The sequence below is a fragment of the Theropithecus gelada genome, chromosome 1 (genome assembly GCF_003255815.1).
Source record: "Theropithecus gelada isolate Dixy chromosome 1, Tgel_1.0, whole genome shotgun sequence".
In the NCBI taxonomy this organism is placed as follows: domain Eukaryota; kingdom Metazoa; phylum Chordata; class Mammalia; order Primates; family Cercopithecidae; genus Theropithecus; species Theropithecus gelada.
The window spans coordinates 20,107,873-20,135,841 of NC_037668.1; the positions used below are offsets into that span (position 1 = coordinate 20,107,873).

Here is a 27,969-nt window from a genome sequence, read left to right on the forward strand (position 1 = left end):
TGTGTGGTGTGTGGTGTGTGTGGTGTGTGGTGTGTATGGTGTGTGTGAGGTGTGTGTGGTGTTTGTGTGTGGTGTTTATGGTGTGTGTGATGTGTGTGTGGGTGTGTGTGTAGAATGTAGAAGCCCTTAGAGGTTCTTACTCTAGTTTTTACCTTCCATAACAGCCTGCCCAATTTCTGGCATGTGGCTGGTGCAGTGAGTGAGTGATCAGACCCACTTTACCACTCCACTTGTTGAGTGGAACAGAATGGATTTCTTCTGTGCCTCCTAAGTATATGAGAAGCTACTGACAGAGTTGTAGGAGTCCCACTGCTCCCAATCTGGTTATCTGATGGCTGAACCACTCTGGCATACTCACTGGTGGATAGCTTGGAGGAACTTCCTCTGGTGTTTCCTGACTTTGGCATGGTCAATCTTCTTTAGCAGCTTTGTGTGTTTATAGATTAACCATGTTTCCCGAAGGACATTGGCTGCAGCATTCTTGATCTAAGGAAGAATAAATAAAGTAGGCTGCTATCAGGTTCATTTTCTTAGGTTCACATAATATTTTGTGTGTGTGTGGTTGCTACTGTAGTCTACCTCATAAGGAAACGATTTTGCAATGATCTATTTTCTTAACCAAAATCACGAAACTCCTAGAAAAGATGATTAAGGCCGGGCACGGTGGCTCCCGCCTGTAATCTCAGAACTTTGGAGGCCAAGGCAGGTGGATCACCTGAGGTCAGGAGTTCGAGACCAGCCTGAACAACATGGTCAAAGCTGTCTCTACAAAAAATACAAAATTTGCCAGGTATGGTGGCTCATGCCTGTAATACTAGCTACTTGGGAGACTGAGGCAGGAGACTCGCTTGAACCTGGAAGGCGGAGGTTGCAATGAGCTGAGATCGTGCCATACTCCAGCCTAGGAAACAAGAGTGAAACTCCGTCTCAAGAAAAAAAAAGAAAAGAAAAGAAAGGAAAGAAAAGGTGATTAAAATTCATCTGCTATTAATCTTGTGTTGGACACTGCAGACTAGAGCTAAATTGAAGGGTTCTTTCTTTCTTTTTCTTTCTTTCTCTCTTTCTTTCTTCCTTCCTTCCTTCCTTTCTTTTTTCTTTTCTTTTTTCTCTTTTCTCTTCTTCCTTCCTTCCTTCCTTCCTTCCTTCCTTCCTTCCTTCCTTCCTTCCTTCCTTCCTTCCTTCCTTCCTTTCTTTTTCTTGATTATTTCAGTACTGTCTCTTGAGTGCTGTTGCTGATGCTATATTTAGACAGGTTGCATGAGCAAGACCTTGAGTCCCGGGGTCCCCTCGGAAAATAGCTAGCAAGATACCACTGCTGCCCTTACATGCAGACTTCCGAGCTTCACCTGAGATTGCCACTTAGTGTATATGGTACATTGCTTGGATTCAGAGAGTAAACAGATTTCCTATCAGCTGGAGATTTTAAAAGACTTCTTTGAGAAAATGTCTTTCCCACTAATTGGAACTATAGGTACCAATAAGCCCATTGTCTCCTTTCCCAAATGGCCAAAAACATTTGCGCTGCAATTTTACACGTAAATGTAATTGGCACAAAACGGAAATAATTTCAAAGCAATGTCTGAAAATCAGTGAAGATATTTAGGTGTGAAACCAGAGCTTCCTCTTTCCCAAGGCTGGCTCCTTCACTGTGCACGGCAATCACACGTTTCAACATATGATGCTGTCATCTGTTGACATGGAAACCACTGATATCACCAGGCTCACGACTGAGCTGAGACATATCAATGGCATCCAGATGGCAGGGGACAAAGTTTTAATCCAAACACAGACATCCTCAGCAATTAGTAACAAGAGCAAGAGAAAACATTCCTTATTAAGCACACGCTAAACAGATTTTTGATTAACCATCCCCATTTCTGTCAGTCATGCAGATTGGCACAGGTCCACAGGCCTGGGGCCTGGAAATAAGTAGGCCAGCCTAATAGAAATCAGGTTACTAGCCAGAAAGGATTTTAATAAAATTAGAGACTATAGACCTGCTTCTTCAGACTGACATCAACAGATGGGACGTTGTTAAAATACTGAGACGTGTGGGAAGGCTAGGAAACATTGTTTTGCAGGCTGATAACTTTTGTGTGTGTATGTTTTAAAAATTTATTACTAAGGCTGGATTATATTTTTCATTGGCGCTGAAGTGATGTTTTTAAAAGAACAGCTAAGTCTTCTCAGAAATGTCTAAGGGACATAAATATTGCTTTTTTAAAAATGCAGTAAAGATCCACCATGAAAATAGTTTTAAATGACTTAATTGCTCGCCTCTAGTACTTTCTTGCCTGAAAGGAAGCAGGTTGCAGTGAGAAGTTGGAAACGGTGGATGTCCAGGAGAGGACACTGTGGTCTCTGGGGTTCTGCTCAGGGAACTAGAGTGAACAGCAGCCTCCTGGGAAAAAAGGCGGCATGCGAGGGAAGCCGCGCTCTCTGCAGAGCACACACATTGAATACCATTGCCCTCCTCTTGCGGGGAGAGGGGCAATTGGATGTGTCATTTCTTCAGTTTCCCTAGGCACTTAGCCTCTTAGGAAAGCCTCGAGGAAACGGGAAAGTCTGCAGGTGAATCCCTGCTCTGTCAATTATTAAGCAGTTTAGGAGCAATTGCTTCATTATCTGTAAGATGGGAAAAATAAAGAGGGCTGCTATGAGGCAGTGATGATGGTGCTGGGGGCAACAGCTAACATCTACCAGGCGCAGCCACAGGTCTGAGTACTTTATATGTCTAAGCTCCTTTAATCCTTACCACAACCCCATCGGGGAGGTGCTAACATTATCCACATTTCTCAGACAAAGAAACAGAGACACAGACCAAGACTAGACAATTATAAATGGCAAACTGAGTCAGTGTGGGTTTGAATGCTGCATAAAATGTAAAGTACCGTACAGATATTAGTTAATATCATCTAGCTCAAACCCCTCATTGAACATATGAGGAAACCACTTCAGAGATGGGATGTGAGAGCCAGAATCACACAGCTAGCTAATGGCAAAGTCAAAACAAGAGCCAGGTCCAGGAAGAGCAGAAGGTTTTCATGTGGACTGAAGGAAAGACAAACAAAATCATTTCCTGTTTTCCAGGATCAAGGAATTGGAAAGAACATTGGATTTTTTTTTTTTTTTTTAATCATCATGGCCCTTACTTAGCAATGTGACAGAACACGGAGTCCAGGTCCTGCACTTAAAGTCAGCCCAAATGTAAGATATTGAAGTCACAGCACAGCCCGGGTAGCTGACAGAGGCAGTCACATCATCTTTATGAGTTTGGAGGGAGGCCGCTGTGCATTCGGGAAAGTGATGTTAACTGCCAGCCCTTGCACTGACTCTGAAATTAATTACCAGCAAACAGTCTGGCACAAAGCTAAGTAGATCAATATCTGCGAGAGAAAAAGAAATAGGCTTTCAACTGCACTGGGCTTTCCCAGGTGGACGGTAAATGCTATTGTGGCCAGGGTCTCCCTCCAGTTCACCTGGCTGATTGATCTAAGCATTGCTGGGGTCAGGAGCAGATGAGGTCATGTGCCTTTCCTCAGATTTGCTGAGCCTCCGAAGGGCTCCATGCACCCTTCCTTGATGGAGGCTTGGGTACCTCCTGACCTCTCCTGGTGGGCAGAGGCACCAGGGCCAAAAGACGCTCTTAGGGTGCAGCAGTGCGAGGGGGCAGGGCTTAAGATGAAAGCAGCAAGCCAGAAAGAGTGGCTCAACATTGGCCACAATCGGTTGGGTTTGGGGATGGTTAGGAGAGGAAGTGAATGGAAGTCCAGCTGTCCTGCCTCCAAAATGGGCTGATTGTTTTCTGCAAGCCCAGAAACTCTCCACCAAAAAAATTGCTTTCACGCTGAGTGGGACCAGAGAATGGGCTCTATGATCCACTTTAGGAAGGGCTCTAAAATTAATGGGCCTGGACAAGAAAGTGGTCCAATGAAGACCTTGAAAATTACTGTGACAGCTAACATATACTGAGTGCTTACTATGTGCCAGGATCTGTGCTAAGCATGTATGTCTGCATGGTTTTATTAACCCTCAGAAAAACTTGACAAATAGATGTGATCATGAGCTCTATCTTGGACCCACTACTGAACTCTATGAGACTCTCTTTATTCATACATTTGAGGAACAATTAATGAGCACCTATGATGGGCCAGACATTGTACTAGCAAGTAAGGGTACCACAGTGAACAAATCAGTAACATTCCTGCCCTTATGGAACTTACAATCTTGTGGAGAAGATGGTATGCAGTTTATATTATAGCATCAGGTAACAAGCATTTAAAAAACCACAACAACAAAGCAGGGTCCGGGGCTAGAGAGTGATGCAAGTGCTACCTGCATCTGTGAAACAGGATTACTGTGTTGACTAAATGAAAATATACTTAAAACATTAGCACAGACCCTGGCCATATGCCTCAATACATGGTATCTTTGTTAATATTCTCCTCTTCCGATAAACATCAGCTTCCTTCCCTCTAATTTCCCCAGCCCGCAAGAAAACATACAACAGAACACACATCACTTCCTTGAGCTCTTGGCCATAGCATCCCACGTCAATGACTTGCTCTGGCCACCTCTCTGCCCAGGTAATCTGCTACTTGCTATTACAGAGGGGCTGTCGGTTGCAGCAAGAATGCTTGGGGCAGGAGTACAAGGGGGATGAAAGGAGCACCTTTCTTGGGCACCCTAAGCCTCCAGCAGCCCCAGGAGTCCTGGGAAATTCCAGGAGTCCCATTAGCAGAGCCCCCCAGAGAAGAAATCACTAGCCTGCCCTTTATGCTGCCAGGAACCCTTGCCAGAGAAGTATTCTACTTGGAGGTTGGAGACAGGGAAAGGGAGGCCCGGCCGGTGGGTGTGATTTAAATACATGCATCTTGGACAATTTCTTCACTGTGTGAACATCACAGACTGTACTTAAACAAACCTAGATGGTACAGCCTACTACACCCCTAGGCTGTATGGTGTAGCCTATCGCTCTTAGGCTACAAGCCTGTATGGCACATTTCTGCACTGTAGGCAACGGTAACACAAATCACTAGGGGAGAGGAATTTTTCAGCTCTGTTAGAGGCTTCTGAGACCACCTTGGTATATGTGCTCCATCATTGACTGAAACGTTGTTCTGCAGTGCATGACTGTAACTTGAAGGAGTTACACAGGTTGAAACTAGGCTGAGTGAGGATCAGATCACTATCGGAGAACCTGCAAGCCGGCCCTTGACTGAAGGTGTCCTTTACACACAGGACTAGAGAAGGGGGCTGGTTCCTCTTTCCCATTTGCCAAGCCCACTCTCCCCTCATCACCACCCCACAGACTTGCTCTGGCTTCCCAGGTTGCCCTCTCTTTCATCGCCCGGCTTGTACCTCCTCTTTTTCCCCCCTCTGTTCTATTCCACACTCCCTTTGCAGGCTTCTCTGCGGGCCTGACCCGGAGGCCCTCACTGACCACTTAGAACTGGGAGCTCCACCTCTCTGGCTGGCAGGAAATTGGGTGGAGCGAGAGGAGATGTATTTCCGTTGTTCAAAGTTGGAGCTTGAGGTTCTCCCTGTAGCAATATGGTAATGGGTGGTGGATAATTCAATAATGCTATTTATGTGATACTCAGTTAGGGTAGAGTTAAGCTGGCTTTTCTCTTCAGCAGGCCTGGGACCCTAACCCCACGCTGAGTTCCAAGGAACTAACCACCCTAAAGCTGCCTGCCTGATGGTCTGAGAGCAAACTGGATCTTGCATAGGCCCGGGGCCCCCTCACCCCTTTCTGGGCCTTCGTCTTCTCATCTGTGTTGGAGTGGCTCTTCCCTGAGGGTCCTTCCGGCTTAAACACACAATATTTCTGTGACTGTTGCTAAAAAAAAAACCTGTACCCACTCTGTTTGGGACAGAATCTTGTGTGTGATGTAATTTATAATCCTCTTCTGGGGAGAATTAGCATTCCTGATAACTGCCCTATTGATTATCCGATCAATTATAAAGAGATAAAGACTTGTTCTGGAAATCCACTCTTGAGCCCAACCAGCTGTCCATTAGCAGTCCTTTAGCTAAACCTTCTATATCTGGCATAACAATGGCTACCATTGTTTTTCCTATGAAATACCACTACTAAGAGTAATCTTTGAATTAGGCTGCTGAAGAAAATTTTCTTCTAGCAAGATTATGATCAAACTTTGGCATATGCCTGTAATTAAAGAAAAGTTGTCTTTAGTGTCATTCAGGAGATTGTAGGTGGGGGAATTACTTAAAGGTTTTTGAGCAGGAAGTAATATGTAGGCAAGCCCGAGAGTCTAAGGAGATCCATGGGGAAGCAGAGTGCAGGATGACTGGGGAGAGGGAGGCCCAAGTGAGGAGAGCAGGTAGCAGGCTGCTGTGATAGTGCAAGACAGAAGATGGCGGCTTCAAGAGTGACGGGGCAGAGGCCCTGGAGAGGCGCGCATGCGTGAACAGCCACGGCAAGGTCGAATCAGACACAGAAAGTGCTCAGACCCCTGTGGGGTTCAGGGCCCAGAGGAGTCAGAAATGGGGCTAAGTTTTTATGCCTGGAGTCTGGAAGAACACCATGTCAGGAGCACACTAGGGAAGTTAGGAGAAGGAACTAGTTTAGGGAAGTTGTGGGTTTCGTTTTGGTCTTACTCATAGAATTCATGGGGAAGTGTACTTGGATGAGCTACTTGGGGCAAGAAACCCTTGCAGCAAGAAGGAGATATGATCCTCAGCACACTGTGCTGTCTGAAGGTTCTGCTTACTGTGGCTTGATGTGGAGAGTAGGTACCACAAAGAAAATATCTCCGGTCCATGGTGCCTCTCAAGCCAAGGGTGTCCATAGCAGCCCACTCTGCTTTTTTTTTTTTTTTGAGATGGAGTCTCGCTCTGTCGCCCAGGCTGGAGTGCAGTGGCGCGATCTCAGCTCACCATAACCTCCGCCTCGTGGGTTCAAGCAATTCTCCTGCCTCAGCCTCCCGAGAAGCTGGGATTACAGGCGCCCACCACCACACTTGGCTAATTTTTTGTATTTTTAGTAGAGACGGGGTTTCACCATGGTCGCCAGGCTAGTCTTGAACTCCTGACCTCAAGTGATCTGCCCACGTCAGCCTTGCAAAGTGCTGGGATTACAGGCGTGAGCCACCGCACCCGGCCCACTCTACCTCTTATAAGAAGTGCTCTCTGAGGGCAGTCAGCCACCAGAGGTTAAGGATGGAGGTAAGGACCACCTCTTACCCATCTTGGTGCCCCCAGAGTACAGAGTGTGGCACCCAGGGAGTGACCTCTGTGATGGACCTGTTTAGTTACATAAAACAGAATGTTGGGGACATGGAAGCACTGAGTGGCAGAAAAAATGGGGCTCTAGTATCTTTCTTCCAGTCCCTCTGTGAATCATGTACTTAAATATATTTATCTAGTAGCCCAGAGGTTAGCAATAAGTTATAATTATAGAATAACAATGGCAGCGACACTGCGAAATCAGTGTGGGAAGATCTGATCGAATTAAATACAGAAATGACGTTGCTGCCAGAGTTGATACAAGGAAAGAAGATAAGCACGGGATTCAAGAAAACCAGAAACTGAGTTCTTACGCAGTGCTGTCAGACCCTCTTCCCTCCCCACAAATAAATAAATAAATAAAAATAGTGCTGGCTCTCATGGCAAAGGCTAGGCTGCAGCCTTTAGAGCAAGACAGGATGAATAAATACTAGAACAATTTGGGTATTTTTTATGATTAATACCTACAATTCCTTTTTCATTTTGCTTAGGTGTTTGAAGCATCAAGGTTGCATATACCAGTAAGAGGCTGCTTTTATCTGTCAAATCTGCGAATTGTCCACTCCGAAGAGGTTGAAATTATACCACAGTAAACTCCTTCATGTTTGATCTTTCTCTGAGAATTCACTGAGATGTTATGAATAGACTGAGCTTAGCATCTCTTTTTTTTTTTTTTTTTTTTGATATGGAGTCTCGCTCAGTTGCCCAGGCTGGAGTGCAGTGGCGCGATCTTGGCTCACTGCAACCTCTGCCTCCCGGGTTGAAGCAATTCTCCTGCCTCAGCCTCCCAAGTACCTGGGACTACAGGCACGTGCCACTACGCCTGGCTAATTTTTTTTTTTTTTTTTGTAGAAATGGGGTTTCACTGTGTTAGCCAGGAAGGTCTCATCGCCTGACCTCGTGATCTATCTGCCTCAGCCTCCCAAAGTGCTGGCATTACAGGTGTGAGCCACCGTGCCCAGCCAAGAGTTTCTAAGGATCATGTCTGATCTGAGAGTATTTCTATTTTTTTTTTTTTTTTGACAGAGTCTTGCTCTATTGCCCAGTCTGGAGTGCAGTGGCAGGATCTCGGCTCACTGTAAATTCCAACTCCCAGATTCAAGTGATTCTCCTGTCTCAGCCTCCTGAGTAGCTGGGATTACAGGTGCGCAACACCACGCCCTGCTAATTTTTGTATTTTTCGTAGAGACAGGGCTTCACCATGTTGGTCAGGCTGGTCTCGAACTCCTGACCTTGTGATCCACCTGCCTCGGCCTCCCAAAGTGCTGGGATTACAGGCGTGAGCCACCGCGCCCAGTTGCTTAGCATCTTCTTGACCAATGAGCCACTCCAGCTGGACACAATGGGCCATTTGGAGAGGACAGAGGGCAGGCCAGGCATCCCCAGGGGAAGAAAGGTGGGGTTCTCTTGGGAGCAGTTCAAAGTCAGCTCAAAGCAGAGCAGGCCAAGGATGCACACATCCAGTTTCGTTTCAATTAAGGTTATGTAAAAGAACCTTTAGAAGTTCTAGTCCTGCCAGCTTTGAAAATCTTCTCTCTGTAAGAACCATCCCTCCTGTGTTGTTTATTTCCTTGAGAAAAGATATTAGATATTAAAGGGACATTTCAACAGATTTAAGTGTTCTCAGAAAAATGAGATGTTATTCAATTAAAAAGCTACCTTACATTCATGGATGAGCAATAAATATTTGTTGATTTGATTTTCAGTCCTACTTTTCAAGAAGTAAGTGGAATTGAGGAGGATGTTAGGGAATCATTTTTGAAAGATTAAAATTAGCAACCACAGTCTCCATCTTCTACAATTATATTGCAGAAAAATTGTTTATTTTCCTGGCATACAAAGGAGCTGGCTTTCCTCAGCTTTATTTTCCTTTAGCGTCTGATTTACTTGGTGAAAAATGGAGAGGACAAAGGAATAACACCAAATACAAAGAATATACTTGGCTTCAAAAAGAAAACCAGAATAAACAGAGAAACTGCTAATGTCTCTACTCTTGGTAAACAGCTTATGAGAAGGCTTTGGAGGCAGAACAGCTCCCTGCCCTCACTCCAGCATGTAGTTTCAATTCAGTGAAACCTCAGTAAATTGCTTCAGGAAAATAGATGCAAGTGGATTTGCATTTGGGTGTTTCAATAACTTGAGTAATTTCCTCAGTACTGAGCATGACTTTTGCACCCATTATTAGAGGGGGCTGAAAGAGAGTGGCCAAGTGGCAGAGTTCCCGGCAGGCCTTACTGTGGTAACAGCCTTCAATCACTGCCATCGTGATGTGACAAATCATGGCTTTTTTTGGTGCAGCTGATAGCTCAGGGCTGTGATGTACCAAGTACAAACACTTGAATGTCAACAACATAAGAATATTTGCCTGTACCAGTTCCTTTTAACATCTGTGAAGGCTCTTTACAAAATCCGATAAATGTAATCAAAGACCAAACAATCAAACACCATAAATAATTCTGCTGAGAAACTGGAGAGGCCTTGGCCACTGCACACTCTCCCACTGCCTTCCCCGAGAGCTCACTCGCAGCTCCCTCTGTCATTCTCTCTCTCTCTCTCTCTCTCTTTTTGTTCTTCCTTCCTGCCTTTGTCTCTATTTCTAACACATTGTTGCTGCGATGCAACATTAATCACTGAATATTTTCTGTAGCTTTCAAAAACCCAAAGCAACATTTGGTTGCTCATGGGTTCCTTAACCTACTTTAGTCCTAAATGAAAAAGACTATGGAGGCCAAGACACGGACACAGGGTTTTAATTCTGCCTCGTCTCAGAAAGAGGACAGTCTTGCAGGAAATCATCTTACTCACCTTCCTTCAGGCTGTAGTTCTAAAGAATTTTCCATAAAAGCTGTCCTTGAATAAACAACTCCTGCCTTGCCCATTTGGCCTGCTGTTATTCTGGAAGGCTTGTATCTGTCTCTTCTAAATGGGCCTTTTCGTCTCTGACAATTCAGTGGGGTATCCAACTTTCAGCAGCAAATTGGTCTACCCAGTCCTGCATATTTTCAGATTTTCATCTTCCATAACTACTTTCGTGATGGTTCAAGTGAGAAACGTTACCCGGAAAACCCAAAAGGGAAAAATTGGATGATGACGTTTTGATGAACAATTTTATTTAGGAATGTGGGCTCTACTAGAATGATTCCTTTTTTTTTTTTTTTTTGAGATGGAGTCTCGCTTTGTCGCCCAGGCTGGAGTGCAGTGGTATGATCTCGGCTCACTGCAACCTCCACTTCCTGGGTTCAAGTGATTCTCCTGCCTCAGCCTCCTGAGTAGCTGGGACTACAGGCACCTGCCACCATGCCCAGCTAATGTTTGTATTTTTAGTAGAGACGGCATTTCACCATGTTGGCCAGGATGGTCTCAATCTCTTGACCTCGTGATCTACCTGCCTCAGCCTCCCAAAGTGCTGGGATTACAGGCGTGAGCCGCTGCGCCTGGCCTAGAATGATTCTTTAAATGATTTTTTTAAAGGATTAGACTTAGGTACATTTTCAATATACTTTTATAGTTTTAGGTACATTTTCAATATAGTTTTGCCCTTCCTAATGAGAATCCTGAAAATATTTGAGCATAAACAAAAAACATTGCCTCATACTGGGTGATCTTCATCAGGCAAAGGGGCAGGTTATACCATTGTAGGCTATTAATTAAATTACCAGGAAAATTATTTGGCTGCCTGAACCATGCACAGCGATCGAACAGAAGGCAGAAACCCATCGTGTGAAGATGCTGTTTCCATTTTGTGTCTGGGGCTCCCTCAAACATGCCCTTTAAAAGCCTGGTGCAAACCCATACGACATGACCATTTTCTTTCTCTCTTTCTTTCTCTTCTCTCTTTCTCTCACTTCCTTTCTGTCTTTCTTCCTTTCTTTCTGAGATGGAATCTCACTCTGTTATCCAGGCTGGAGTTCAGTGGTGCAATCTTGGCTCACTGCAACCTCCGCCTCCCGGGTTCAAGCAATTCTCTTGCCTCAGCCTCCTGAGTAGCTGGGACTACAGGCACCCGCCACCATGTCCAGCTAATTTTTTGTAGTTTTAGTAGAGATGGGGTTTCAGCGTGTTAGCCAGGATGGTCTTGATCTCCTGACCTTGTGATCGACCCACCTCGGCCTCCTAAAGTGCTGGGATTACAGGCGTGAGCACCTGGCGGACCATTTGCTTTCTCATTGGCTTCCACTGTGGTGTTAAGTCCCCCATAAGACATGGCTGTGTAGCATCTTACCCGCTTGGTGAGCTGAGTGTCCATCATGAAGTTATGAACGTGCTTCTCTGCTTTGGTGAGTTCCAGCTTTCGGGCCACCACGGCCACCACAAGGGCAGTGCAGCCTGCACCCTGTGGGGGGACATCAAGAGGACCAGAGGGGAAAGAACACATCATTAAGAGGCAAGACGAGAGACTCAACACGCCTGGCGCCCACGGGGGTAGTTTCCTGGGAGTGGAGTGGGAACTCGAGCTCTCTGGCTGGTCATGACCAAGCCACAAAATCTGTCGAAATCTGTCAGGACTCTGATGTCCTGACCCACAGAGGGGTCTGCAGTGCCCCTTGGGTTGTGCTCTGCAGCTAACTTCTGGGAGGCTGAGCTAGCCAGTTTCAATGGAGAAGGATGCTGGGTGGTGCTGAGACTTTGGGGGGTTTAACCAACAGATAAGCACCTGGCCACCTGCCAAGCTGTGGAGCGGAAGACAGAGGGGCCAGCACACACGGGCCCTCTCTCCCTCAGGCAGGTCTCCATCCCACTGCCAGCTCTAGACCAGCGGGCCCGGGAGGAAGGCAGGCAGGACATCAGCTGGGTGCAGATGGAACACCTGCCAGTGGCTGAGAGTGTTCCTGAAAACAATCTAATGAAGAGCCAATACCTTTCCCCAGGGCTTGTTTCACAGAGGGTACCCAGGTTGGCACGAACACATGCACTCAGTGACTGTGCTTGCTCTGCGATTGGGCTTTTTCACCTGAGGGTTTACGCTATGACTCAGCACAAGGAATCGGTTCCTTCCTGCCTTCACTAGGAGGCTCATGAATTCACCACCATGCAGAGATTTTAAACACAACACCACTTCTGCTAGATCAAAACCAGGATTTTAAGTGAGCCCGCAGCAGACCCTTGGGATTTTCTGGAACAGCGATCCTAGTGTGCTCGGTAGGTCCATGCCAGGGGAGCCCGGGAAAGGGTGGGCAAGGAAGCAGGCTCTGCTGAGCCCCAAGAATGGTGAGACTCACTTTTTCTGTCCTAATCCTCTGGGTGCATGCTTGACTGTCTGGGAAATAAGCAGGGAATTCCCTGCACATTCCAACATTCTCCCGACACATTTTAAAATCATCTTCGCTGGGCTTCTTGGTTGGCTTGTGAGCACAGGGGGACGTCGAAAACTCACTACTCCCCTGGCTCTTTGGCAGGCAGCGGGAATCAGCCCCCTCCTTCTGCGAGCGGACTCTCATCAGAGACCATCGCCCTCTACCTGCACGCTGTGCCCTGCGCTGCCCTGACCACCACTCATGGAAAGAGATGATGAACTTACTAAAGCCAACAACTGAATCCTAGATGTCAAACAGTAATTCTAGTTGCTACAGAACCCAGTCTAGCAGATGAGGTCCCAGACTGGAAGGAATCTGTCAGTAACATTTTTGGCTCATCAGGTCTTAGAAAATGTGTGAGAAGCAGAAAAGAATGTTTTTCAAAGGTACTATAATCTATAACCGACTTGGAAGGAATGCATATGGGTGGATCCATTCCCTACTCTCTCTTTTAGAATCTCTTTCTCTCTTTATCCCACAGGCTGACAAAGGCTAGCCTGTGTGAAGTTTCGATGTGGTTGAAGTTCACAATGCTTTCTCCTCGTTTCCCACAAGGGTCCCCATTAAAACAATCTAGTGTTTCTCAGTACATCGGTTGGCCTTTTCACAAAGTGAAAAGAACCAAGTCTATGTGAACTTTCCTTTTCTGACCTCATTTTCCTCTTTTGTTCAAGGACGGCTGTGTTTTTTCAGCTTCTGTGACTTACAGGAGACTCTGTGCCCAGTTTTCAAAGGATCTGGGCAGTTGCACAGCCTGGTCTGTAGCTGTAATCAATCTAGCCAGGCCTCCAAAAGCAAAAAATAGCTTAAAAGAAGCCATCCTAGAGGGAAGATGTGTGCTCCCTTCCCCTCCACCGGACAGAGTGTCATCCCTCTCCTTTATATGGAGTTCCAAAAGTACTTTGGGCTGAAAGCCTAAAAAGAGGGCTATATCATAGCATTAAAAATGGAACATCAGATGGAGAGGGTTCTCCCCAGGCTCCATTCTCCCTCCTCTTGCTGGGCCCAAGCAAAACTCTACTTAAATCATCCCTGAAAGCTGAGGTCCAATGGGCCTGAAGAGGGAGCTTCCCTGCACCATGCTACTTTGAGAATGTAATCACAACAATCAATCATCCACCATTCCAAATTTCCAGGGTCTAGATGGGGTGTTTCACAGCTCCTGCCATGGCCCGCACTTTAACTGGCTGAATGCAGGGGGGCTTTTAATTAGAAACTACAGTGTTTTATCTAAGGAACCATCTGTCTCACATGAGGAAGATAAATTTCTCTCTGGAGGCAGGACAGTGGACTAGATGGCACTTCCCAGTTTCTTTCAACATAAAGATGTCATGACTCCCTTGTGAGTACCTCTGTAGAGGATGCTGCATTCTTAACCCTTAATTCCAACTTAAATGGATGCTCTCAGCTTCATTTTTCCATTGACTGGATGTAATTGGGGCAGTCACCAGTAATGACACCTAACCTGGATTAAGAGGCAACCTCATAAAGATGGGGCCAGACATCAGCAGCCTTCAGAAAGTCGTGGAGGAATGCTGAAGCCTAGACTGCTGAGCCTCTGCAGACTGTGCGGCGTGTGGGGAGGGAAAATGAAGAAGGGAGAGAAGACAATGGGAACATGAGAGAAGAGGAGGGGAGGGGAGGGAAGGAGAGAGGAGAGAGAAGAGAAGAGAAGGGGAGGGGAGGGAAGGGGAGGGGAGGGGAGGGGAGGGAAGGGAAGGGAAAGGAAGGGAAGGAAAGGGAAGGGAAGGAGAGGGGAGAAGAGAAGGAAGGTGGTTGCAGGGAGAGGTCAAGCTGGGCAGAGAATGAGATGGGGAACAAGTTGTGTTGCATCCTAAACAGCAAGGGTCAGGGGGGTAAAGAGAGAAGGAGGAGGCTGAGGAATAAGAAAAAATGATGGGCTGATGGGATTGAGAGAGGAAAGAAGAACAAGGAGCCTAAGGCTTGAGCCAGAAGTCAATGGTCCATTTTGGCCCTTTAGAGGACATGAAGGAAGTGCCAAGGGATCCCACCCTGCTGTGTCCATCTTCAATTGGTATAAGACTCGCCTGTCCCCTGGGTCCCCTTTGGGATGCTGGGCCCTTTCACTTAGGTGAGTTAATAGTCTGACAGGCCACAGGGGCAGCCTGGCAGTGCTGTATCACGTGGCAGTGATGCAGGTTAGTTTTAAGAGACAAATCGCTGAGGGCCTGGCTAACCGTGGAATCTTGGAAATGGCTGGTGGGCAGAGGGGGTGTGTGAGGAGGGAGGAAGCAGGACGGGAAAGGGTAAACAGCTGCTGCTATGACTTCCCTGGGGTCAGACTGGGGGGAAGAGCCATGACTCAGCCTTTTGCTTTCAGATATGCCAAGTCCTGAACCACAGGGGACACAACTAGAGTCCCTGGATCTGCTCTGTCCGACTTCCAGTTCTGTGGGGAGAGGGGAGGAGATGGGGTCTACTTCTGATGAGCTGGAACTTCCCAAGGCACGTGGGCGAGCAGGGAGCACCGAGTGCACGGAGGGAGGGTGGCTGGGACGGGGTGAACACGCCTAACTCTAGAGATTCGGACCCAAATCGGGACCGAGACTCCTCCACACCGGTCCTCCCACCTCTTGTTTTCAAGAAACATTTTCCAGCTGGAAAACCTTAGAAGCTGGAAAAACAAGTATCCCAAGGGGAAAAGTATGAGGTGTTCTTAACTAAAGAAGCATAAAATAAAATAAAACACAAATGAAAGTGACAAATGGAGGAGGGAAGCCTGGAGGATTTACAGTTGGATTCTGTTTCTGCAACAGATTCCATGCAACAACTAAAATAACATCAATTGGTTTGAAACCAAGGTGTTTCGGGAGAAGCTCATCTTCTAAAACTGACATTAAGCAGATGTCTTGCTGAGCCCTCTTTTTGCCTCCTCCCAAAATGACTCAATTTGTGCTACCTTTTACTTCATCATCACTTTCCCTTGGCAGTTCAGACACATCTCTCATGAGGCCACTAGGGAAAAGCTCAGCGTCCCTGCAGACATTGGAAGCTTTTGCCTGTTTGTCCATAACTCATGAAGGGTCTACAGAGTGAGTCCAGCTTTAGAAAGAGGCTAGATTGAAACAAAGTTATGCCAAGCAGCCTTGAGGGGCTCTGGGGTCTTCCAGATGCCTGCAGAAGGTCAGCATTGCACATATTTTTCGTTGCACTGTCATTTCCAATTCTGGATACTAAATATTGACAGCTTTCTCTCTACTGTGTTGTCACTGTGATCATGAAAAATCCTTATGGAAAGATGCTGGACTTTAATGTAGCTGCTTTTGTGGGTGAAATCTCTCAAACACACCAGGTCTGTGCCAGCCACGGCAAGTTGTTCAGACAATTATATACCCTGCTTAATGGCTGATAATTACATCGTTACTGGGATTGCCAAGAGAAAACAATGATTAAGACTATTTACAGGCCACACACACACACACACACACAAATCCTTCCTTTCCCTTCCCAAGCAGGCCTTGCCTTGGCCTTCATGGTGTCCATGGTAACCAAACAGGAAGCCCTACCTTTAGTAAAGGCACTTGCAATAATAATTGGGAGCTATACATAGTGTTGGGAGGTTGGGAGGAGGAGGGGAAAGGATCCTCAGCAAAGTGAAACCCTGGCTAGGAGTGACTCAGCTAGAAAAATCACATTTGCTAGAAAAATGCCACCAGGGTTCCTCACTGTGGCTGACCCCAGAGTGAGGCGACTGACTTTAATTTGGGTGAAAAACACTGACGATGAATAGAGGAAACCTCCCTGTTCCCGTATATAGAAAGGTATATATTTATGCACAGGGTTTTGTACAAAAAGAGATGAAAGGCCTGGGCTGTATTTTTCATATGGAAGGTGGGGATTGGATTGGGTCCTCCTCATCCATTTGTTCTTTCCACTTTGATCACACCTCAATCCACAGGGAACGGAACACTCCCTCTGGGGGAGCGCTGCAGAGCCAGACAGCAAAAGGGGGTGCTGAAAGACAAGCAGCCCCCGGACCCCAAGGAGAGGCAGGGGTCGGGCAAGGGTCTCGCCTGTTCCGCTCAGCTGTGCCAGAGTACAGCCAGGAGATGCGAAGTCCAGGAACCAGGAAGCCGGGTCCTTAGGGTGCTGCTTCTTGGATGGGGCACAGCTATGTGCTGAGAAGGAGAAAGTCTGGTATTTTAAAATAACAGAGGCTCCCCGCAGGGCCCATCCATCTATTGGCAACCCTGTTCTGTACCAGCCCTGGCTGACAGCTGGTTCTGAGGCACAAAGCCCACACCCCAGGAGTGGCTCTAAGAAGGAAAGCTTTGGCCTTTGGTGGCATTTCATTCTTTTCTGGTAAGAAGCATCTTTCCCTGGTTTCCTCATGACAGCTGGTGCTATGCCAAGACAAGCTCCTACTAACCGATGGAAGATATTTGTTCTAAAGCCTTGCACTTACCCATGATTTATCACAACCCCAGCGCTAAGCTTTTTGTCATTAGCTGCTGTCGTAGGACCTGCTTGCTAATAGGGACCTGCCCTGGACTGGAGTCAGAAAGGAGGAGAGAGCCTGGCCCCTCTTGCTCAGCAGGCCGACTGCCCCAAGCCTTGGTCTGACTGTCTGGTCCACCAATATCAGCCCCAGGAAACCAACGAGGCAGACTGGGGTGGGGAGTGGGGGCAGCCCCCAGACCTGCGGCCCTCCCTTTCCACTGCAGAAAGCGGTCACTGCCCTTCCAGAAAGAACGGCTTCATCTCTCTGGGAGCAATAGGGGTGACGAATGGAATCTGAGGGATCACTGCAAGGAAGGATTTTCTTTTTTTTTTTTTTTTTTGAGACGGAGTCTCGCGCTGTGTCACCCAGGCTGGAGTGCAGTGGTGCGATCTCGGCTCACTGCAAGCTCCGCCTCCCAGGTTCACGCCATTCTCCTGCCTCAGCCTCCGAGTAGCTGGGACTACAGGTGCCCGCCACCACGCCCGGCTAGTTTTTTGTATTTTTAGTAGAGACGGGGTTTCACCATGTTAGCCCGGATGGTCTCGATCTCCTGACCTCGTGATCCACCCGCCTCGGCCTCCCAAAGTGCTGGGATTACAGGCTTGAGCCACCGCGCCCGGCCAAGGAAGGATTTTCACAAAGGTGTGAGGGGGGCTGTGGAGCGGGGGTTGTCCTTGGGAGGGCTGCAGTCTCCAGCCATGGAGACCCAAAGCCACGCCACCAATGGCCTGTCCACTTCTCACCCCGCCACCTCCCCCAGCACTACCCAGGCTTAGATGTGCTTTCCTCTTTCAGCCTCAGTTTCCGCCTCTGAAAAAAGTGTCCAACCCTGCTCTGACACTGTTCTAGGATTCCAGGACGAAGGCCAAAGAGCAGTAGCTGCCTGTCCTGGACCCGAAGTGCAACAAGACCAAGGGAACACTTCACTAATTTGCAACTGAAGGACACTGAGGACACCACCAACACTGACCGGTGTGTGACCGCTTCTCGTTTTCAAAGCACTTGAACATAAATCATTGCATTTGGTCCTTGCACAAGCCAGTGGGGAGGGCAGGGCAAGCCCTCCATCTCTACTTTCCCCTGGAAAATGCTCAGGCCCAATAGGCAGAGTGCCTGGCCCAGGGTCCACAGTGAGCAGAAACTCAGACCCCACGTCCCTCTCATAAGGCACACTGTGGTGGCCATGTGACAGGCGAGAGCGTGTGCCTCTGCGAGAGTGTCGAGTGTGGGTCGTAGGGCACTGGGCAAGAGAGATACACCTTGAAAGGGCACAGCACACCTGCTGGGCACCTGGGGATGGGATCACAGCCTTGCCGAATGCCAGTCCTGCAAAGCACTTGGCACTTAAAGCCCAGCCCCACCATAGGCAGAAGTGGAAGCAGAAGCCTGGGAAAGGCAAGAGCCAGCCCAGAGCCACATGGCCAGCCCCGTCCAGGACACAGGTCCCAAAAGCCAACTCAGTGCTCTTTCCCCAGTCCCTGCTTCTGTGAGTTCCAGCTAAACATGATCAGAAATGGTGCCAAGGTCTGTGGGACCAAGGGAACAGGAAGGAGGACAATAAACTGCAAGCCCCAATGCTCACTGGAGGTGAGCAAACTGGGGGGCTGCACAGCAGTGCAGTGGGCATCAGAGCATCGGGCCAGGACCAGCTTCACCCAGCCAATTTTGAGGGAGCTGTGAATAGACCATTAACTGCCAGGAGTCCAGGTCTCATTCTTATCTTAGAAAAGTCAACTGAAAAGTGAGAAACCATTGCAGATTTCCCACCTGCCTTTTTATGTATAGGGGACACACATGCAGGTTGGTTAACTAACAGCCGCCCCCCACGCTGTAGCTAGGAAGGCCCCTATGTGCTTGCAAGAAAGAGTTCTGCTCTTTGCCACATTTTGAGGGTAGGGAATGGGCAGAGGCGGGTACTCACCATGATGCCAGTAAGGAGACAGACACCTTTCCCACAGTATGTGTGGGGCACCATGTCCCCATAACCAATGGAAAGGAATGTGATGGAGATGAGCCACATGGCACCCAGAAAGTTACTAGTTACGTCCTGCTGGTCATGGTACCTGCCGAGGGGAAGACAGGAGTTAGTTGATGAACAGCCATTCCCGGGAGTAAGGGCTGTGGGCAAACCTAGAGGGGGGAAGGAAATGAGATATTTGGCTGAGGAAGAGGCAGCAGTGACAGTGGCTCACACAGATCTCTTTAGGCTACTGAAGGGGCTGCGACTGTGCCCACCCAGGTCCCACCTGCAGCCCCCCATCCCGTTGGCCTCCTGCCATGAGCTTGGTCCCAGAGATAAAATGTTTTGTCATGATTTGCACCTCATTGTAGACGCCCTTTTAGTGTTGGTAAGATAGCTTTGGATGAAATCATGCAGTAATAAAATTCAAATTTTCCCTTCCAAGCCGACAGTCTAAATGTATGTGGATGTGATTAATCTGAAATCACAAGCTCCTGAACAGGGAAAATGTCAAAAAAAATTATCAAACATACTCAGCGATTTCCTCTAAGAAAGTTGAAGCATTTCAAAGACTGGTATCTCCCGGGGGGTCTAGAGGGAAGCTGTGGTGGCTGGGGCTCTCGTGGAGCTATCTCTAGAGGGGGCTCTGGGGTGTCCACAGAGACCTCCCTTTCTGAGTCAGACAGGGACTTGTACTTGCCCCGCCCTGAGATGAACCAGCTGGAAACATCAGCACCATTTCCTCTCCGGATGCCTATTCCACCTCATCCCCTTCCTCCCTCCCTTCAACCCCAACACCAAGGCCTGCTGCATGCCAGGCTCTGTGCCAAGTACTGAAATACAGAAATGAACACCACACAGCCCCTGCCCTCAGAGACTCAGCCCAGGAGAGGGGTTTGTCAAAGAGGCAGGCATCTGCAGAGGGGTGCAATCAGGGGGTGGACAAGGTGCCCTGGGGATAGAGGCAGAGGGCAATGACCTTGACCCAAACACATGAGGGTCCACAGAGGTGCCACAGAAGAGCAAGGCTTGCATTTTCCAGGCAGGCCCAGAGGAATGGGTGCTCTGGGCAGAAGACCCTAATGAAAGCCCAGGGCTTATACAAAGTGCAGCAAGGGAGCTGGTTGCAGGCTGGGTGGCAGGGCTGGTGAAGGTGGATCCTCTTCCAAACCATTCTCTAATGGGATCAGCCTGAACAACACACAATAGACTCTTCATTTTATAATGTAGGGCTTCACTTCTTGATAAAATCTCCTCTTAGCCACTTGGAGGCCACTGGACGGGCAAGCTAAAAACAAAGGGCCAGGGAGACCAAACCAACTAGGTTGGATAGAGTAGAAAGTCATTTAGGAACCTGAATCTATGGAAGTCAGTTACCATCAGGGCTTCCATGAGTTAATGAACACAATGTGCCGGGACAGGCCTAGCACAAGGAGGCCCCTGGAAGGATTCGCTGCCATCATCAGGGATCTCCACGCCCCCACAGGGTCTGTGCCCAGCAAGTGATAGGCAAACGCTGCTTTTCCTTCCCTTGCCACCTTAAGTGAGGCGTGCAGGGCAGGCTGCATGTGTAGGTGCAGCGAGAGGTGGGCCTGGAAGGAGGCAGGAGTTCAGCCAGTCAGAAAGGAGACAGGGCCATCAAGTCAGGGAGCAGCAAGAGCACAGTATGATGGATACTGTGCATGTATTGAGCACCTGCTGTGTGGCTGGCACATTGTACGCGAACATTCTAACCTCACAACAGCCTTTAACGTATTTCCCAGGTAAGCAGCAGGAGGCACAGAGACACTGGGTGACTTGCCCAAGGACACACAGGAAGCAAAACCCATGCTCCTTTCACTGTTTCACTCAACATCAGAGGCAAAAGCGACTGGCATGTATCTTGGGGATAATGAGGAAGCTTCGGTGAGAGGAGATCGCCTGGGCTCTAGTAGCAGGCGACCAGGGGGCTTCAGAGACCAGGGGTCAGATTTAGGAAGGCCTGGAATTCTGGGATAAGCAGCTTGGATTTTGCCTTAGAGGCCTTAGAAGAGATTCTGGGTTCTTGAGCACAGGAATGACAAGATGACACAGCTTGCTGGGAAGAGTGGTCTGAGGGTGGCGAGCAGGGTATTTGAAGAGACAGGACACAGAGTGGGGTGGCCAGGCAAGAAACAGGTGTGCAAAGCTGGGACAGAGACGCAGGCCACAGCCTTTCTCACCCACCGGAGCCCAGCCCCAGCAGAGCCCTGTGAGCACATCAGTGGTGGGCTCTCCAGCCCACTTGAGCCCTTGGCCAGCAACTGGGGACCCGGCGGGTGGCATGGCATTAGCCTTTTTGTGGCTGTCTGCACAAGGACATAGGTGTCTGGTACTTCTGGGGACATCTGAAGAAAAGATACCCCCTCCCCAAAGCTCTGCTGATGAGATGGCCTTGCCTGCCCTTTCCATCTGCTACACTTGCTCCCCAGGGATGCTCTGTTACCACCCTGAGGGCCCTTGGCTGGCTGCATGGGCCTCATGTCCCCTGGCGGGGCCTGCCTTTGCTCCCCTGGCTATCTTTGAGTAGCACAGGCTGGTGGCTCCCAACTCGGATTCCCGGGATTCATCTACCCCTGACTGTGGCCCAGCGTGGCAGCCCCTCCCAGCTCTGCTGTGGCCTTCGACAGGCAGCTGCCTCCCTGCCTGCTCGCTCTGCCCGCTAGGCCTTCAGGTCAATGCGACCCCTCCCCTCCCAGCGGGCTGCCCTCTGGCTGGAGGGATGGTGGCAGATGCTGACCCTCAGACCCTGTGCTGAGACAGTGGTGAAAACATCAGACTTTAGCTTTTCTAAAGCAAGACTTCAGTGACTGTAGGAGGGGACACAGAAGGGAGAAGACGTAAAGGCAGCTCCATGCCACAAGCCGGCAACACATAAATGTAGTAGAGTCACAGCCAGGGTCCTCAGTTCTTCCAAAAAACATTTTCTGGAAGATAAGTCTTGGGTAAGGTCTGAGGAAGCGTGGTTGAGGCAGTTTAGCAGTGAGGAGTTGAGCTGAGCCAGTGATCTTGGGCTGGGCTGGGCTTGCCTGGCTTGGAGCTCCAGCTCCAACGTTTAGTAGCTCCATGGCTGTGGGCAAGTGACGTACCCTCTCTGTCACTCAATTTCCTTATCCGCTGATGGGAGGATTAAGTAAAATAACCCACAAGCAATACCAGCACAGTGGCTGGCCCAAAGTAAGTGCTCACTAAATGTCGGCCATTATCGTTGCTGAGAGGGCACAGGTGTTATCAGTCTGAGAAACAATAGACAGAAAAATACAGGGGCATGGATTTACACGTGCAGTGGAGTGGTGAGGCATTCATGAAGATGTCTTGAAGTTTAGGCTGGAGAACTATTTGATACAGATACAAAATAAATCAACTGTAAGTTCTTGGACAAAGAAAGGACATGAGACACTTGGTATCTGAAAATTCTTCTACATGCAAGACTGATTACAGAGGTCAGGCCCCAGATAAGGAACGCTGCTAGAAGCTTTGCAGGTGTCCAGGGAGAAGCAATGGAGAGCCTTGAATACCTAACTATGAAGTTAGGGTTCAATCTGTAGCCCATGCTCTGTCACATCATGGGTTTTGTTGTGCACACGGGTCTCCACAGTCCTCCTTTCCCCGCAAACCCTGAGGATTAAACTCGCGCTCCCTGGCTGTTTGACTGCCCTTAGGATCATGGAGCATCCTATTCATATGTGGGAGGATGCCAAGGTAAAGAGATTAGAGACCAAAGTGGAATTACATATAAATTATATTCTTGTGGGTTTCTTTTTTCATTCACCGTAATAAATTCCTGTGGGTGCTAACTGTGTGTGCTGAGCAGAGGAGATGAAGGTCTTGAGAGTGTCCTTCGTTGTTTGTCAGCCTTCAGTGATCGCTCCTCTGGTGGGGGCTACAGAAGATGCTGAGATGAATTGGACATGCACCCTGCTCTCCAGTGGCTTGGAGCATCGTCATGGAGATAAGACATGCATGTAACTCACCAAGCAGGAAGTGATGAGCCAGAAGGCTGGGCTGGTGATTCAGGACTGTGGGAGTAGAGAGGAGGGAGAAAAGGTTTCTAAACCTATTCACAATTTTAGAGCGGTTTACACATGTCACAAATTCACATACTAATCTCGTGCTATTTTTTGCAATCGAAAATTGGGGGGGAGGGATAGCTCCATGTTTTTCTTTAAAGGCTGAGGAGGAAAAGATACAATTTTTCTTTGAGCTCAAGGGTAGTTATTACAGTTACTGATTTATCTTTCAGGGTGTGGACTATGGATTTTTTTTTCACTTCTTAACATGAAATAAATGAGAGATACAAACGACTATATGACTTGGCAAAGATGGTAGAGACGTATGTCTACTTTTGCTCCCTCAAATACCTTACAGCTCAAAGTTGTTAGTCCCCTACTTTTAAGAATAAACAGGCAACCAGGAATCCCCAGACAGCCAGGAGTCTCTAACATTAAAGACACAGATCAAACCAGTCAATTAAACAAACAAAAAGAAGGAACTCTGGATCAAATACAGACCATTCACAGAGAGAACTCTTGAAAGAAAAACCCTATAATTAACGTAAGAGAGATAAAATAAGATACTAGACCCACGAGACAAGAATGGAATGTTGTATGAAAAAAGTCTTCCTAGAGGGGCTAGAAGATAAATCGAGGAAGTCTCCCAAAAAGCAGAAAAAGACAAAGAATGAAAATGAAAGAAAATATGAAGTTGGGCATTGTGGTGCGTGCCTGTATCCCCCAGCTGCTTGGAGGCTGAGGCCGGAGAATTGCTTGTGCCCAGGAGGTTGAGGCTGCAGTGAGCTAAGATTGCGCCCCTGCACTCCAGCCTGGGGACACAGCGAGGCCCCCCACCATCTGTTAAAAGGAGAGAAAGGGAAAGAGAATATGAGAAAATCAGTGAATCAGTCTCCCAATTCAAATAGTAGGAGTTACAGAAAGAAACAACTGGGGGGAAAAGAAGGAGAGAAGTAATTATTTTAAAAATCATTCAAAAATAAAAATCCCCAGAACTTAAGGGCATGAGTTTCTAGAGCAAAGGCTCACTGTCCCCAGCACAGCGGATGAAAATAGATGCACACCAAGGCACATTATTGTGAAATTTCAGAACACCAGGGGAAAGGAGACAATCCCACAGAGCTTTAGGGGTTTTGAGGGAAGGTATAAAAGAGGCCAGATACGAAGAACCAGAAATTACAACAGCTTTGGACTTTTTGACAGCAACACTGGAAGCTAGAAGGCCATGGAATAAAGCCTTCAAAATTCTGGAGGAAAATTATTTCCAAATCAGAATTCCAAACCAGAGACCAGAAATCTGAATCGGCCAAAGTATTAGTTCAGTCTGAGGGTGGAATGAAGACATTTTCAGATATGCAAGGTTGTCACGGGTTTGCCTCCCAGGCACCCTCTCTCAGGAAGCCACAGGAGGTATGCTTCACCAAAACAAAGAAGTAAACCAAGGAGGAAGACAAGGGATAAAGGCAATGAGCTCAGGGTGATGGTACGGGGAGGTCCCTGTAGGACAGGTGCACACCAGGCGCGGAGGACAACTCATCCAGGCTGGAGCAGGTCAAGAGGCTCTGGGAGACACTTCCAAGGAGATGAAATTGATAGAAAATCTAATGTGCCTGAACATCCTGAAGAGAGATTTAGACAACTGCCAGAGTTTGCACTTGATTTAATGACAAATACATAGAAAACTAAGCAAACGCACAAACATGATCATTAACAACTCCACGAAAAATGAAAAGTTCCGCAGGAAGGGAAAAGTTATATTTTACTACAAGGCGGCTCAACTATGAATAGAGTCAAATTAGTGTTGACTGACTAATGTAAACACTGATTACTGCTTTAACCAAAATTATGATATAATTATAAAAGGAAGATGAAGGGTGAGGAAGAGTTGGAGAAGAGGAAAGGGAGCTGAATTTTCATCTCTCAGAGTGGGAAGGGAATAGGTAATACCTAAACAAACCAAAGCATCAAAGGATAGCAATACACACATATTACTCACAGACATGGAGGCAAATACTAAAACTAATTAGCAAAAGGAGGTAAAAGTAGCTGCCTCTGGAGAAGGGTAAATGGGAAGAGCTGGTGGAAGACAGCAAATACCACAGAAGGACTGACTCTGCAGTGTATGCACATGTAACTTTGATCATATCAACAGAAAACCAAACCAAAGAGAAAAAAACAAAACTACACGCGACATTAAATGACATCAAGAAACACAAAAAGAAAATAAGCACCATGAACTCACCATCCAACTCCAATCTGTGGAATCTACTTGTGTGTTCTCTCCATTCTCAGCGCCCCCCACCCCAGGATCAACATTACCCTGAATGTCATGTTTATCATTTCCTCTTTTTCTTCATAGTGCTTCTACATAGGTAGGATTGCCTAAGCAATATGTAATTTCATTTGTCCTATTTCTGACCTTCATAAGGATGAAATCATACTACAAGAGTATGGTAGGAAGCTTCTAAAATGGCCTCGATATCCCCCCTCCTCTTGAGGTCTTCACACACTTTTGCAATCCTTTCCTTTTGAGTGTGGGCTGGACCCAGTAACTGGTTTCTAACACATAGAGTGTGGCAGAAGTGATAGACTTTCATTTCTGAAGTTAGGTTATGGTAAGATCATGGCTTTTGTCTTAGATGATCTGTCACTAGTTCTCTTCTGGATCGCTCTCCCTGGGAGAAGCCACTGGCCATGTCGGGAGGCAATCCCGTGGAGTGCCACATGGCAAGGGACACAGCCTGCCAACCACCACATGAGTGGCTTAGAAGCAGGTGCTCTTTAAGTGAAGCCTTGAGGTGAGATGATAGCCCTGGCTGACAGCCTGACAATCTCATGAGAGACCTTGAGCCAGAGGTACCCATTTAAGCTGCACCTGAATTCCTGACCCACAGCAACTGTGAGATAGTAAATGTCTGTTGTTTTTAGCTGCTAAATTTTGGAGCAAGTTGTTATGCAGCAACAGATAATTAATACAGTGAACCCTTCTATGAATTGCTTCCTTTCTGTTCAACATATATATTATACTGACATATGTGGCTATAGGGTATTTTTATTCCTGTATTGTATTTCATCGTATGAATATGCCATGATTTATTTATTCATTCATCTATTGATGGACATTGGGATAGCTTACAGGTTTTTCCTCTAATCAGAAATACTGCTACAAACATTGTTCTTATTGACTTATTATATTTTTAGAGACAGGGTCTTGCTCTGTTGCCCAGGCTGGACTGCAGTGGCACAATCATAGCTCACTGTAGCCTCGAACTCTGAGGCTCAAGAGATTCTCCTGCCTCGACTTCCTGAAATGTTGGGATTACAGCTATGAGCCACCTCACCCAGCCCAAACATACTTAATCATAGCTCCTGGTACACTGCATAAGAGTTTCTCTAGGACACACACCTGAGACTGGGTTTGCTGGTTTGTAGGATATGTACATATTTTACTTCATTAGAAAATGCCAAGTTGTTTTCTAAGATGCCAGTGCCAATTAGGCTTCCACCAGTGGTGGAGAAGAATTCCTGTTGCTCCATATCCTCATTAACACTTGCCATGATCTGACTTTAGTCTTCGCCAAACTCGTGGGTGAATCGGGATCTCATCGAGATTTGACTTTACATTTCCATGATAAAAGCTTAAGTAGCCTTTCATATATTTCTGTGTCATTCATACTTTCTCTTCTGTGGCATGTCATTCATGACTTTTGTCCACTTTTCTATTGGCTTGTTTGTGTCTTGTTCTCATTCTAAAAGTTATATATTCTAGATAACAAGAATTTCATCAGTTTGTGTGTTGCAAATATCTACTTCCAGTGTGTGCCTTGCCTTTTTATTTTCTCTACAGTATTTTTGATGAATAGAAGTTTTAAATTTTACTGTAGGTGACTTTATCATCCTTTAATTTATAATTAGCAGTTATTTGGTTTTTGCAATAATGGTTCCCCCCCCCCGAGATTGTAACATTTTTACATGTTTTAAAATGTTGCCTTTCTAAGTCTTTAATTTGCCTGGAATTGATTTTGCATATGGTGCGAAGCAGGGATACAACTTCATTTTTTTCACATGGGTAAGCAATTATCTCAGTTTCACTTAATATGCAGACCATCCTTTCCCCCACTAGCTTTCAATGCTTCCTCTGTCTCATGAATTATATGTGGAAGTGGTACTATTTCTTGGTTCTCTATTCTGTTCTATTGGTCTATTTGTCTAACCCTGAAGTTATATTACAGTATTCTCTGTAGCCTTTCCTTGGTACATTCTCAGGGTCTAGCACATAATAGGTACTCACTAAAATGCTTGTGGGCTGAATAAGGCCTACATGCTGCTTTTCCTGTCCCCCTACACAAGTGAGGCTTGCTTCAGTAATTCAGCGAATCATGTTAAAATGACTTCAGCTGTTCTCTTCGGCAGACTAAACCTTTGTCAAAGTGGCTGCCAAATTCCTTGAGCTTGGAGTCAGTTCTCACTATTAATAAGAACTCAGCTTCGTGACACTAGCTGTGATCTGTTACAGCACTAGGGTGACAGAAAATAAGCCAAAGTGAAATGACTGCCTCTTCTTCCTTCTTCTCCAAAAGAGTTTGAACACTTTTTAAAACCAGTTTTGTAAAAAAATAAAAATAAAATAAAATAAAAAGGATTATTTTCACATGGATCTACATGATATGATGGCTCTAGCCATTTGTCCTGGGTCTGATTTGTTGGAAATTTGCAGGCATTGAACCAGACCCTCTGCAGAACTCCAAAGCAGCCAAACGGACTGCTTTGTCCTTGCCTTCCAGTCAATCCTCAGAGCCACACAGTCAGACCTGCCCACTGAGCTGTGAACCCTGTGCTTGAGAATTTCTCCAATGAAGAAGCCAACAACACATACCTGGCTTGGCCCCCTGGTGGCCTCTGACCCCCACCGGTGCCTCTCTCCTCGGAACACTGCCCTCCTCTGGCGTCTGCAGCGGCTCACTGGCCTGCTTT

At 47.1% G+C, this 27,969-nt stretch overlaps 1 protein-coding gene across 5 annotated transcripts in view; it reads right to left on the reverse strand.

Annotated features, from left to right (window-relative positions):
- The window catches only part of KCNN3 (potassium calcium-activated channel subfamily N member 3), a 168,254-nt gene that overhangs the window by 10,875 nt on the left and 129,410 nt on the right, over positions 1–27,969 (reverse strand). For 4 of the 5 annotated variants that reach the window (XM_025391133.1, XM_025391129.1, XM_025391136.1 and 1 more), the window contains exons 4-6: positions 18,929–19,070; positions 11,474–11,584; positions 359–486 (exon numbers count right to left, since the gene is read on the reverse strand). In XM_025391133.1, coding sequence (XP_025246918.1) covers positions 359–486; positions 11,474–11,584; positions 18,929–19,070 — 381 coding nt within the window. Of the gene's footprint in view, positions 1–358; positions 487–11,473; positions 11,585–18,928; positions 19,071–22,959; positions 23,005–27,969 lie in introns of all 5 variants that reach the window. The other variant, XM_025391125.1, reaches the window with a different exon arrangement.